General features: G+C 40.2%; 1 protein-coding gene across 3 annotated transcripts; it reads right to left on the reverse strand.

Annotated features, from left to right (window-relative positions):
• Window positions 1–3,080: 3,080 nt before the first annotated feature.
• LOC133556353 (zinc finger BED domain-containing protein 4-like) lies at window positions 3,081–13,083 on the reverse strand. Of its 3 annotated transcripts, XM_061906192.1 has the most exons (11): window positions 12,675–13,083; window positions 12,472–12,561; window positions 9,111–9,242; window positions 8,477–8,570; window positions 8,217–8,388; window positions 6,104–8,129; window positions 5,760–5,904; window positions 5,357–5,588; window positions 5,157–5,270; window positions 4,992–5,078; window positions 3,081–4,877 (listed from the first exon to the last, which is right to left on the reverse strand). In XM_061906192.1, the coding sequence occupies exons 6-11, from the start codon at window positions 6,156–6,158 to the stop codon at window positions 4,584–4,586; spliced, it is 927 nt and encodes a 308-aa protein (XP_061762176.1). In that variant the 5' UTR covers window positions 6,159–8,129; window positions 8,217–8,388; window positions 8,477–8,570; window positions 9,111–9,242; window positions 12,472–12,561; window positions 12,675–13,083; the 3' UTR covers window positions 3,081–4,583. The 3 variants fall into 3 exon arrangements, with proteins under 3 accessions (XP_061762176.1, XP_061762177.1, XP_061762175.1); XM_061906193.1 differs by lacking the exon at window positions 9,111–9,242 and having other exon boundaries at window positions 8,045–8,129; XM_061906191.1 differs by lacking the exon at window positions 9,111–9,242.
• Window positions 13,084–14,358: the final 1,275 nt, after the last annotated feature.

Here is a 14,358-nt window from a genome sequence, read left to right on the forward strand (position 1 = left end):
TTGCATTGCTATGGTATTGCTTTGTAGTGGTTTGTTGGATTGATTAAAAAAAAAAAAAAATGATATTTTTAAAAATGAGAATCGATTCTGAATCGCACAACGTATTCGATTCGATTCGTATTCCAATAAATTTTTCCCACACCCCTAATATATATACATACATAAATATATATACATACATATATATGCATATGCATGTATATGTATGTATAAACATATACACACATATGTATCCATATACAAACCATGTTTCCATATGAGTTAGGAAATTGTGTTAGATGTAAATATAAACGGAATACAATGATTTGCAAATTCTTTTCAACCCATATTCAGTTGAATGCACTACAAAGACAAGATATTTCATGTTCAAACTCATACTCTGTATTTTTTTGGGGCAAACAATAATTAACTTAGAATTTAATGGCTGCAACACGTGCCAAAGTAGTTGGGAAAGGGCATGTTCACCACTGTGTTACATCACCTTTTCTTTTAACAACACTCAATAAATGATTGGGAACTGAGGAAACTAATTGTTGAAGCTTTGAAAGTGGAATTCTTTACCATTCTTGCGTGATGTACAGCTTAAGTTGTTCAACAGTCCGGGGTCTTGTTGTCGTATTTTACGCTTCATAATGCACCACACATTTTCGATGGGAGACATGTCTGGACTGCAGGCGGGCCAGGAAAGTACCCGCACTCTTGTACTACGAATCCACGCTGTTGTAACACGTGGCTTGGCATTGTTTTGCTGAAATAAGCAGGGGCGTCCATGATAACGTTGCTTGGATGACAACATATATTGCTCCAAAACCTGTATGGACCATTCAGCATAAATGGTGCCTTCACAGATGTGTAAATTACCCACGCCTTGACCACTAATACACCCCCATACCATCACAGATGCTGGTTTCTGAACTTTGCGCCTAGAACAATCTGGATGGTTATTTTCCTCTTGGTCCAGTTTCCAAAAATAATTAGAAATGTGGACTCGTCAGACCACAGAACACTTTTCCACTTTGCATCAGTCCATCTTAGATGAGCTCGGGCCCAGCGAAGCCAGCGGCGTTCCTTGGTGTTATTGATAAATGGCTTTCGCTTTGCATAGTAGAGTTTTAACTTGCACTTACAGATGTTGTGACCAACTCTAGTTGCTGATAGTGGTTTTATTAAGTGTTCCTGAGCCCATGTAGTGATATCCTTCACACACTGATGTCGGTTTTTAATGCAGTATCGCCTGAAGGATCAAAGGTTCGTAATATAATCTCTTACGTGGAGTGATTTCTCCAGATTCTCTGAACCTTTTGATGGTATTTGATGGTAGAGGGTAAAATCCCTAAATTCCTTGCAATAGCTCGTTGAGAAATGTTGTTCTAAAACTGTTCGACAATTTGCTTACAAATTGGTGACCCTTGCCCCATCCTTGTTTGTGATTTACTTAGCATTTCATGGAAGCCGCTTTCATACCAAATCAAGGCACCCACCTGTTCCCAATTAGCCTGCACATCTGTGGGATGTTTCAAATAAGTGTTTGATGAGCATTCTTCAACTATATCAGTATTTATTGCCACCTTTTCCAACTTCTTTGTCACGTGTTGCTGGCATCAAAATATAAAGTTAATGATTATTTGCAAAAGAAAAATGTTTATCAGTTTGAACATCAAATAATTTGTCTTTGTAGCATACTCAACTGAATATGGGTTGAAAAGGATTTGCAAATCATTGTATTCCGTTTACATTGACATCTAACACAACTTCCCAATTTATACGGAAACGGGGTTTGTATATTAGGGGTGTGGGAAAAAAATTGATTCGAATACGTTCTGCGATTCAGAATCGATTCTCATTTTCAAAAAAAATATATTTTTTTTTTTTAATCAATCCAACAAACCACTACAAAGCAATACCATAACAATGCAATCCAATTCCAAAACCAAACCTGACTCAGCAACACTCAGAACTGCAATAAACAGGGCAATTGAGAGGAGACACAAACACGACACAGAACAAACCAAAAGTAGTGAAACAAAAATGAATATTATCAACAACGGTATCAATATTAGTTATAATTTCAGCATAGCAATGATTAAACAATCCCTCAATGACATTATCATTAGACATTTATAAAAAAAAAAGAAAAAAGAACAATAGTGTCACAGTGGCTTACACTTGCATCGCATCTCATAAGCTTGACAACACACAACACATTTTGAATCGGAAAAGTATCGTTTTTGAATCGAGAATCGAATCGAAAAAAATCCATATATCGAATCGTGACCCCAAGAATTTATATTGAATCGAATCGTGGGACACCCAATGATCTGCAGCCCTAATATATATATATATATATATATATATATATATATATATATTATAAATGCTTTTTTTTTTTTTTAAATCTACTACTCCGCTTGCATGTCAGCAGACTGGGGTAGATCCTGCTGAAATCCTGTGTATTGAATGAATACAGAATCGTTTTGAATCGGAAAAATATCGTTTTTGAATCGAGAATCGAATCGAAAAAAATCCATATATCGAATCATGACCCCAAGAATTGATATTGAATCGAATCGTGGGACACCCAATGATCCGCAGCCCTAATATATATATATATATATATATATAAAAATCCATATATCGAATCGTGACCCCAAGAATTGATATTGAATCGAATCGTGGGACACCCAATGATTCGCAGCCCTAATAAATATAAATATAAATATATATATATATATATAAACACATTATACATACATACATATATGAATACATACATACATACAAACATATATATATACTAGGGGTGTAACGGTACACAACAATTTAGGTTTCGTACGTACCTCGGTTTAGAGTTCACGGTTCGGTTCATTTTCGTTACAGTAGGAAAACAACAAAATATACATTTTTGGGTTATTTCTTTACCAAATTTGTAAACAATGGCTTTATCCTTTTAACATTGGGAACACTATAATAATTCTTCCCACGTTAATCCACATTAAACTGCCTCAACTTGTTGCTCAGATTAAATAAAAAGACAAAACTTTTTTTCTACATATAAAAGTGCAACATTCAACAGTTTCAAGTCATTTCATCATGCTTAATTTATTACAGCATTTGGAAAGCCTATAGTTAGTTGATTTGTATTATGTAAATGTTACAAACCCCGTTTCCATATGAGTTGGTAAATTGTGTTAGATGTAAATATAAACAGAATACAATGATTTTCAAATCATTTTCAACCCATATTCAATTGAATGCACTACAAAGACAAGATATTTGATGTTCAAACTCATAAACTTTATTTATTTTTGCAAATAATAATTAACTTAGAATTTCATGGTTGCAACACGTGCCAAAGTAGTTGGAAAGGGCATGTTCACCACTGTGTTACATCAACTTTTCTTTTAAAAACACTTAATAAACGTTTGGGAACTGAGGGAAATAATTGTTGAATCTTTGAAAGTGGAATTCTTTCCCATTCTTGTTTTATGTAGAGCTTCAGTCGTTCAACAGTCCGGGGTCTCCGCTGTCGTATTTTACATTCATAATGCGCCACACATTTTCGACGGGAGACAGGTCTGGACTGCAGGCGGGCCAGGAAAGTACCCACACTCTTTTTTTACAAAGCCACGCTGTTGTAACACATGCTGAATGTGGCTAAGCATTGTATTGCTGAAACAAGCAAGGGCGTCCATGAAAAAGACGGCGCTTAGATGGCAGCATATGTTGTTCCAAAACCTGTATGTATCTTTCAGCATAAATTGTGCCTTCACAGATGTGTAAGTTACCCATGCTTTGGGCAATAGTGCACCCCCATACCATCACAGATGCTGGCTTTTGAACTTTGCGTCGATAACAGTCTGGATGGTTCGTTTCCCCTTTGGTCTGGATGACACGATGTCGAATATTTCCAAAAACAATTTCAAATGTGGATTCGTCAGACCCCAGAACACTTTTCCACTTTGCATCAGTCCATCTTAGATGATCTCGGGCCCAGAGAAGCCGGCGGCGTTTCTGGATGTTGTTGATAAATGGCTTTCGCTTTGCATAGTAGAGCTTTAACTTGCACTTACAAATGCTGCGAAGAACTGTATTTAGTGACAGTGATTTTCTGAAGTGTTCCTGAGCCCATGTGGTGATAACCTTTAGAGATTGATGTCGGTTTTTGATATAGTGCCGTCAGAGGGATCGAAGGTCACGGTCATTCAATGTTGGTTTCCGGCCATGCTGCTTACGTGTCGTGATTTCTCCAGATTCTCTGAACCTTTTGATGATATTATGGACTGTAGATGTTGAAATCTCTAAATTTTTTGCAATTGCACTTTGAAAAACGTTGTGTTTGACTATTTGCTCACGCAGTTGTGGACAAAAGGGTGTACCTCGCCCCATCCTTTCATGTGAAAGACTGACCATTTTTAGGGAAGCTGTTTTTATACCCAATCATGGCACCCACCTGTTCCCAATTAGCCTGCACACCTGTGGGATGTTCCAAATAAGTGTTTGATGAGCATTCCTCAACTTTATCAGTATTTATTGCCACCTTTCCCAACTTTTTTGTCACGTGTTGCTGGCATCAAATTCTAAAGTTAATGATCATTTGCACAAAAAAAATAAATGTTTATCAGTTTGAACATCAAATATGTTATATAGGAGAAAGCGAGATCTGACAGCAAAGGATAAGTCTTTTGTTGGTTCCACCACCATGCAGCAGGGTCGTCAGACATAGGTATCGGTGGAACTTCCTGGTACATCTGCAGCTCTCTCTCCACTCGTTTCTTGATGGACATCGAGCTCTGCTGTGACACTATGTTCTGTGCCTCTTCCTCAGCAAACAGCTCCTCCAAGGGAGTGTTCTTGGGCAGTTTGCCGGGAGGCTGTTGCTATAAAACAAAAGGTTCATCAGTATTATCACTAAAAAAGGGAAAACCTCTATTAAAGGCATGATCATTATTTGGATTTGAAACCTATATAATAATATCAGCTATTAAACTTACACTCTCCTGCTCATCCTCGTTTTCTTCATTTGCCTCATTCTCAGACTGCATGGTGTCCCCATCAGCTCCACAGACTTCCTCTGTTGACTACAAAGAACATAATTAGCATTTAGATCTTAGATTTTAATAGCTGCAAAGAACAGTTGTGCATGAATGACATTTCACCTGTTCAATCAGCTTTCTCTGGATCTGGTCCCAGATGGTGTCATCATCCAATTTATGTTTAAAGCGTGGATCCAACGCACTGGCCAGCTGGAGAAAGGCCCTGATCTCATCATTCTGTAAAACGTATATGTTTTGACAAGCCACAGGAGATTTCTATTTTTCAACAGTTTCTTTCCAGGTGCCCTGCCTCAGTCACCTACCTGGTAACGCTTGGATAGGTTTGCCCAAACCTGTTTTTTGAGATTTGACACTAAGACTGCGTCTCCATCTTTTACAGCCAAGTGTGCTTCAAGCTTTTTGAGGATAGGCAGAATCTGTCCGCATGTGGGACTCTTTTCGGAAGACACGCAGAGTGTTGACGTGTAGAGCCCCTTCATTAGGCTGATGAAGTCCTCAGCTTTCCTAAAGTCCTCCTCAGTTAGCCGGGCAAGTCTGTATGAAAAATAATTAAGAACACATAGATTCAAGTTAGAAATATTCTCTTTTTTCTTAACAAAACACCTAACATATGCACTCCCTACATTAGCACATTCACATTCGCTCTAATACTGTTCTTTAAATTTGTATTATGTGTACTGGTATTTTTTGTCTAAGCTTGTCTACCTGTCCCTTTCCATGTTTTTTCTCAGCCGTTGATCAAAGGTGGTTGCTTGAATTGCAGGGTACTGCTCTGTGAATCTCTCCATCATTAGGTACAGAGAGTTCCACCGTGTTCTCACATCAAGTATTAGTGAGTGTCGGGGCAGCTCTGATAAAAACAAGAACATCAATTTTAAGTCATTTAGCAGATGCTTTTTATCCCAGGACACAAACAATACTTTTGTAAAATTGGACTCATACTAAAGTATGACTCTGCAGAGCTCATAAATATAATAGGAGTTCAGACATATAAAGTAATTATATGTCAGTGCACAACAGTTAAATAAAGTGAACTTTGTGTGACTTACGTAGAAGTTCTTGCTTCTCTTTGAGGACTACCTCGGCCATCAAGCACCTCTTCATCCACACAACAATGGCTTGGACCCTAGCCACCCACTGACTCACTGAATTTAAGGAGTATACACTCCGTGCTGCTAGATTAAGTGTGTGAGCAAAACAGAATTTAGGGAGTATACACTCCGTCCTGATAGATTAAGTGTGTGAGCAATACAGCAGAGTTTCACAAACTGCAGGCGCTTTATGGCCACATCCATGTTTGTAGCGTTATCTACCGTGACTGCTATGATTTTCTCAGATATAGTAAACTCTGATAGGACATCACTTATTCCTTCTGCAACAATACAGCCTGTCTGTGCTTTGTTGCCACGGCCCCCTGACACCCCTTCTTAACTGTCTATGCGACGTCAAGGCTTGGTAAGCCCAGAATTTATAAATAATGAATGAGGGAAAAACGGAAATTTTAGTTTTTGGTCCGGCCCTCATTGACTTGGGACCATTGCAAAATTATGTGCGTCCCAAAGTCACCAGCCTTGGCGTCGCTATAGACAGCGATTTTAAACTAGACAAACAAGTCAATGGCGTTTTAAAATTGTGTTTTTATCACCTTCGTCTTTTAGTAAAGGTTAAACCGTTTTTATCTTTTAACCTTTTTGAACAAGTCGTGCATGCTTTTATTTCAAGTCGCCTGGACTACTGCAATGCACTTTATGCTGGCATTAGCCAAAAAGCTCTCTCCCGGTTGCAGTTAGTCCAGAACGCAGCAGCACGACTTTTAACAGGGGCCAGGAAACGCCAGCATATAACCCCAATTCTTCAGAGTTTGCACTGGCTCCCTGTTCATTTTAGAATTGATTTTAAAACATTGCTGTTTGTTTTTAAATATTTACATGGACTGGCACCTCAATATATCTCGGACCTCATCCAAATTTACATTCCTGCGCGCGCTCTGAGGTCCGAGAGCCAGCTCCAGCTTGTGGTGCCCAAGACCAGACTTAAGACCAGGGGAGACAGGGCCTTCTCTGTGGTCAGCCCTAAGCTCTGGAACACTCTGCCGCTCCATGTTCAAACTGCTTCCACAGTGGAGTGTTTTAAGTCTCGTCTTAAGACCCACTTTTATTCTTTGGCTTTTAACACTACGTGAGTTGTGTGGTCCTCTGTCCTCTGTTGTCCTCTGTGTTTTTTATACACTTTGATTTTTATTTTACTGTTTTAATTGAGGGCTTCACGGTGGCAGAGGGGTTAGTGCGTCTGCCTCACAATACGAAGTTCCTGCAGTCCTGGGTTCAAATCCAGGCTCTGGATCTTTCTGTGTGGAGTTTGCATGTTCTCCCCGCGAATGCGTGGGTTCCCTCCGGGTACTCCGGCTTCCTCTCACCTCCAAAGACATGCACCTGGTGATAGGTTGATTGGCAACACTAAATGGTCCCTAGTGTGTGAATGTGAGTATGAATGTTGTCTGTCTATCTGTGTTGGCCCTGCGATGAGGTGGCGACTTGTCCAGGGTGTACCCTGCCTTCCGCCCGATTATAGCTGAGATAGGCGCCAGCGCCCCCCGTGACCCCGAAAGGGAATAAGCGGTAGAAAATGGATGGATGGATGGATGTTTTAATTGATTTTACCCTTTAAAATTGTTTTTAATCATATTTGTTTTTATTGGTTTTATTGTTATTTATTTTTTGTTTTATTCAGTCATTGGTGGAGCATAATATTGTTTTTAACATGGCTGTGCAGCACTTTGGAAACGTTATTGTTGTTTAAATGTGCTATATAAATAAAGTGGATTGGATTGGATTGTACACAGCCTTTTTTTTAGCACTTTTTGCTGCATTTTCCCCTCAATTATGTAGTGTGCTGTGATGGTGGTCCTGTGTGATGCTACTCCAGCCATCACATGTCAGTGCTACAGAGCTGATTTCACTGAGCTCTGTAATGATGTTGCACATCTCCACCTTGTACCATGCCGGGATCAATGTGTTTGACAGGTAGTCCCTGGAGGGTGGTACGTATTTTGGGTTGAGAGTTTTCACCATACCCCTGCAGACATAAACAAACATGTAATGTTGCTGTTACTGTTTAGCCCAGTATCAATTAGCTTAGCTCTAACGTTATTGCTTAACTAACCTAAATGTTGGAGATTCCACCTCTGAAAAGGGATGCAGTCTTTTGATTATGTATGCAGTGACCTTTCTGTGGCACTCTTCAGTCTGTGGCACCGACATCTTCCCCATTGCCGCTACGGTGAAGGGAGTACGCTGAGCACATGGCGGAGCCTGGCTAGCAGGTTGTAAATTGTCTATGAAAAAATATGCGGGATAATTTGTTAGCTGCCTCAACGTTGGCGCAAAACACATTATTTATTGCATATATATTGTTTTACTTACCGGATTCGGACTGCAGTGCAGTCACCGAGGTGCCAGGCTGGGCGTCGGAGCCGGAGCCAGAGGAAGAGGCAGAGGAGGACAGTCGGCGCAGCGCCTCGAAGACGGGACACGCATTTATTAGAACTCCATGAACTCGGAGGTGCTTCATCATATTCGACGTGCACCCTCCTAAGCACGAAACAGTCCTGTCGCATGTGTTGCATTTCGCCAATATTTCACTTTTTTTTGTAAAATAAAGCCACATTTTCGACCGCCGACGACCGCTATCCATCTTGACTGACTCGCCCGGCTTCATAGGCTCGGCTATGCTAACACTTCCAGCGGCGGGCGCTTCTTCGTTGGTGTTCAACGGCTTCTTCTTCCTGGTCGGCGGACATTCTTTTTTTCCGGTCGGCGGACTGGGTATCGAAACTAGGAATCGAAATTTAAACTTTTGAACGATTCCGGGAGAATCGGAAAGTTAGTCCCGGTTCCAATCGATACTCAATACTCGATACCCAACTCTAATTCCCATGCACACACCTAATTTTTATCCGTGTCGCATGCCCCAAAGCCCCGGGTCGAACCAGGTTTAGGTGGATCATGGACTGCCTGCAGCCCGAATCCACCGGTATGTACTCCCTTGTATCCTTACCGGTACGCAGTATGTCTCTCCCAGATCGGGGGCGGGTGCTGGAGGCCCGACAACCCGCAACACCTTCCCCACCTCCATCACAGCGCACTCCCGGTTTATGTGCCCAGGTTGTACGCACCCCCCACACCGGCCCTGCACTGAAAAAAGTGACTTTTTGGTGCTGTAAACTCTATTAGAGTAACTGTCATAATTTATACCTAGTAATTTTAACATTCAGTAAGAACTAGAGTTACTTAAGTAAAATTAAACATTTTATTAACGTAATCTATGAATTATGGGGGAAGAGTAAGTTTTACTTATGTTTCCTCATACTATTTAAATGTTTAATAGTTGTACATACATAAACCTAAAAATATTACATAAACTTTACTCTAAAAATCCAGTGTTTTGAAACGCATGCACGACGACGCATGCGCACAGCACAACAGGCTCTGGCCGACTGAATCTGCTCCGGTCGTTAGGATCACTTCACAAAGCAAGTCATTCCACAGGTAAGTTATTACGTTCTGTTTTAAATTTGTGATAATATACGTCTGCATGTAGTTTGACGCAAGATATGTAACTGCTCATAAGTTAATTAAGTTAAGTTAAGTAAGTAAGTAAAGTAAAAAAGTTAGCATAACGCTACATTGGTCCGTGCTGGCCTGTAGTGGGAGGGCTGCATTTTTTCCTGATAAAAACTAAAGTTAACTAATATAAAGTTAGGATATTAAAAAACCACCAACCTAACAGTATAACTTTTATCAAATGACGTCAACATATTAGAACATGGTATTGTTCTACGTAAAACTTTTGGTGGCGACACTGAAGTAACGTTAACGTTAGTGAATTAACGGTAATTAATGTGGGAATGAGGAGGCGATACTGCTGAATGTTTGGGAGAAATGCCCCAGAATAGGTTTTTAAAACACACATTTACTGACAGAAGCGCCAGAGGTCTTTGAGAGCATCAGCTTGCGATTACAAAGAGACTTCGCTGGCAGTTTTTTTTCTTTTTTTGACAAGAAGCTAGTTATCGGTGTGAAGCCCACAGCAACATGTTTTTGTAATTCAATGAAAGAATGGATTGTTGATTACAACTTCTACTCGCAAATAAATCTGTCATGTGTTAATTGTTTTATTTAGCTAGACAAAACAAAATGTTCGTTAATGTTTATGATGTAGTTTATTTCTTATTAAAATATTTTTCCATCAACAGGAAGCAAATGAGAACTGAACATTATTCTCATAATTCAGGCAAGTAGAAAATAATGTATGCATTATATTGCTTTGTTATTTTCCCTTATTCATCCATCATGATGTATATTAAAATTGTGGCTGAATATTTTAGACCATTGTTTTGATACCACAAATTGTGTCTCTTCATTTTCAGGGTGCCCTTTTGGAAGAGCCAGTGGACTTTGTGGACAATTGGAGTTGAGGGCTAGGCAGAGGAGGTCGAGGAGAAATTCATCAGGGAGAAAGAGTTGGCCTCTTGTGGTATGAGATGGTCGTGCAAACGAAGCAATTTTAGGTCATCAAAACGTTTAGAGCTTATAAAACATTATAGATTGAAGCATCCACACACTAGTCAAGGCTGATAACTACCCTGCTTGTACTCAGATTGTCCTTGTTTATTTTAAAGTTTGGGGGCACTTCATGCACATTTGTCGAGAAATCATACACAGACTCAACAGTTTGGGCAGATAGTTTCATTTTCGTGTCTTGTATGTAATTCATGTAGTTTTAACACAGAGAAACAATATTTTGAACACCTCGGGACTCATCTGAAAAAGCCCGAAAATGTTAATTGTGTTTTTAAAAATTGGGACTACAGTACGAATATATATTCAACTTTTGCTTCACATAAAAGTAGGAAGCACAATCCTCACTGCATTGAAGATTTTAAAAATACTGTATTTCAGACACATTCAAGTCAGGCAAGTGAGGTAACAGAGGGTAGTAGTTTGATTGAAAGTAAAGGTACTTCTGATGAAACATTTGTCCAAGAGGGTGAAGATTTAGTCCAGGCTATTGTTGATGAGCTTGGTTCCTTATTGCTTAAACTAAACTGTATATTCAATGTGCCTAGAAGATGTACAGATGAGATTGTAGAGGAGCTTCAATTTATTACTTGTTCAGCATCTGCACCTGTTATTAAAAATATATAATGTGTAATACTCTGTATTTGTTGTTTACCACTCATACCAACCTTTGGATATTTTCTTTAAAAAATATACTATTACTACTATTTACTTTGAATACCTTTTGCTGGAGATACATCTTTAATTTACTGTCAGCACAAATTCTAATATAGTACAATATAATGCACTTTTAATATTAACGCAGTACTTGTACAGTACATTCTGTTTTTCCCCCCATTTAAATAGGGGTATGCATAATCCATACACCACTGCTCAAAGTTTAAGAGGCGGTTTCTGTCCTGATCCTCTCCCAGAAGTTGTTGTTGAGTATTATATTTCGGCAATGAATGTAGAAACTCTGTTTCAGAGGGTTGTAAGGTTGAATTAAAAAGAAACTGTTTAATTTCATTGTAATTTAGTTGTGTGATATGTGATACATATATATTAAATGCATAGAGTATTGGTTAAATTTATTTGGTAACATTTATCAAAAGAAAACTGGCAATGATTACCTAATTTTAGTGAGTAATGTAACGTAATGCAACCAACTAAATTAAAATGTCAAGCACAAGAAAATAATTAAAATCTACTGAATTACTTCATAACAGCAAATACTACAGATATATAACATTTGCTTAAAATTTTGAGTAAAATGATGTTCCTGCCGATGAAAAACAAGTAAACTTTACTTAATTTGTTTAAATAAATATAACTTAAAACTTGGATATAATTAAGTAACTGTTACTTAATATCTGCTTCACGGTGGCAGAGAGGTTAGTGCGTCTGCCTCACAATACGCAGTTCCTGCAGTCCTGGGTTCAAATCCAGGCTCGGGATCTTTCTGTGTGGAGTTTGCATGTTCTCCCCGTGAATGCGTGGGCTTCCTCCCACTTCCAAAGACATGCACCTGGGGATAGGTTGATTGGCAACACTAAAATTGGCCCTAGTGTGTGAATGTGAGTGTGAATGTTGTCTGTCTATCTGTGTTGGCCCTGCAATGAGGGGGCGACTTGTCCAGGGTGTACCCCGCCTTCCGCCCGATTGTAGCTGTGATAGGCGCCAGCGCCCCCCGCGACCCCAAAAGGGAATAAGCGGTAGGAAATGGATGGATGGATACTCAATATCTTCACAACTGTTATGTTATATGGTAAGTAGAATTTACTTGATACTGGCAAGTGAGTGTTACTTGATATTGCATCATTAAATTTTACTTAAACCATTTGCGTGCAAATACTTACAATAATGTTTTAAAGTAAATCTTATTTTTTTCAGTGTGTCACTTGAGGTGCACTCCGCGAGGGAAGCCCTCTCTCAGCAGCGCTGGAACCCTGAAATACACAGGAAGACATTAACCGTGTCCCCCCCTTGATGTGTGTGTGTGTGTGTGTGTGTGTGTGTGTGTGTGTGTGTGTGTGTGTGTGTGTGTGTTGCGCTGGGAAACCTGCTAGTTCGGCCATGTCTTTTCTCGTCTCGAGGGATGTCTCGTTCCCCACCCCCCATTGTGGGGTGAGTCGTCGTTGGGGTGCAGGGGCAGTTTCCCCGGCCGTTGCCGTTGTTGCCTTCGGGTGAACCGCCAGGTGCTCCTCCGCCAGTCTTACCGCTGTCTTCACGTCCGGTGGACTGTAGTATCGCACCCACGCGGAGGTCCTCGCCGGGATGCCGTCCAGGAACTGCTCCGGTACAATTGACTCCAACATCTTGGGGTCCTGCTCGTTGGGTTGGAGCTTGAAGTATTATCAGATGAATAATACGCAGGATAGTGATGACTGGGAAGCACGCTTTATTTCCAGCTCCGCTTGTTATGACAGCCAACATCCGAACAATGGTGCTACACACAAAACAGTCCGTCGTCACCCCCCGACGTCACTTCCGTTCCAAGCACATATCACTACATCCCCCCTGTTTAGTTTTAACACCGCCCCTGTAAACTTAGTTATAATAAATTCTCTGCAATGAACACAAAAAACATAACATTTCACAGAGAACCCAAAATGAGCGATATCACTTTTAAGTATTTGTGCAAACATCAGTAAATTGTACAATGTCCATCAAAATTATATATATATATATATATATATATATATATATATATATATATATATATATATATATATATACATATATACATATATATATATATATATATATATATATAATTTTTTTTTTTTTTTTTTTTTTTTTTTTTTTTGACTAGTCTAGTTTGCAAAAACAATAACGTCAATGTTTCAATAAGAGCCAACATAACTTGGACTATACATAGTCCTTGAAGTGAGAGGGCCTGCGTATGGCCCTATCACCTCTTGTGTGCCTCTGTCCTGGGCTATCGGGGGCCTGTGGTATGGTGTGTCTGGGTTCTGGGCTGTTGGGAGACAGTGTGTCACAGGGTGGCGTTGTGGCCGTGTTCGGTGGCTCATGGTGACCCTCGTGAGTGTCCTCCTCTTGGTGCTGCTGCTCAGAACTGTGGGTCTGGTTTACGCTTCTCTGCATTTGTGGGTTGTATAGCTCACACAGATGGCTCCTGCACCGTCTGATCCGGTTGCCATTTGGTGTTTGTACAACATAGCTTCTCGGCTCATTGCACTTTTGCACAACAATAGCTGGATGCCATGTTCCTCTGTCCTTGTTTACCACCGTCACATGCTGTCCAGGGTAGAGTGGGGGCAGTTCTCTGCGGCATCCACGATCGTGGTGGTCCTTCATGTCCTCTGCTCTTTGTTCCAGGTGTAGCCTATGTTCCTCCTTCCCTGGATCTGCTCTGCTTGGCAGTAGGGTAGCAATAGGTCTTCCAAACATCAGCTCCGCAGGTGATGGTAGTTTGCTATCGACGGGTGTTGCCCTGACTTGCAGTAATGTCATCTGAAAGTCACCTCCATGTTCCAGGGTTTTTGTTACAATCGATTTGATGTGTCTCACATGCCTTTCAATGAACCCATTGCTCTTTAGGTAGTGTGGCGAGCTTGTAACGTACTTGATCCCCCAGTCTGTTATACATGTCTTGAAGGCCTGGCCCGTGTATTGAGTCCCGTTGTCCGTTAGGATTTCGTCCACCCGTCTGAACAACGACATGTACAATCGCAGCTTTTGTGCGACCGCATGGCTAGACACCGGCACAAGTATCTCATCCA

This window comes from Nerophis ophidion, linkage group LG07, assembly GCF_033978795.1.
Source record: "Nerophis ophidion isolate RoL-2023_Sa linkage group LG07, RoL_Noph_v1.0, whole genome shotgun sequence".
Lineage (NCBI taxonomy): Eukaryota > Metazoa > Chordata > Actinopteri > Syngnathiformes > Syngnathidae > Nerophis > Nerophis ophidion.

What these genes read in the sequence shown, in the direction of transcription:
- LOC133556353 (XM_061906191.1), bottom strand. Translation starts at nt 6,158, where the DNA reads ATGAAGAGGTGCTTGATGGCCGAGGTAGTCCTCAAAGAGAAGCAAGAA. An exon ending in AGAGAAGCAAGAACTTCTAC is followed by an intron (nt 5,905 to 6,103) that starts GTAAGTCACACA and finishes TGTTTTTATCAG; the next exon opens with AGCTGCCCCGACACTCACTA. An exon ending in AAAAACATGGAAAGGGACAG is followed by an intron (nt 5,589 to 5,759) that starts GTAGACAAGCTT and finishes TTTTTCATACAG; the next exon opens with ACTTGCCCGGCTAACTGAGG.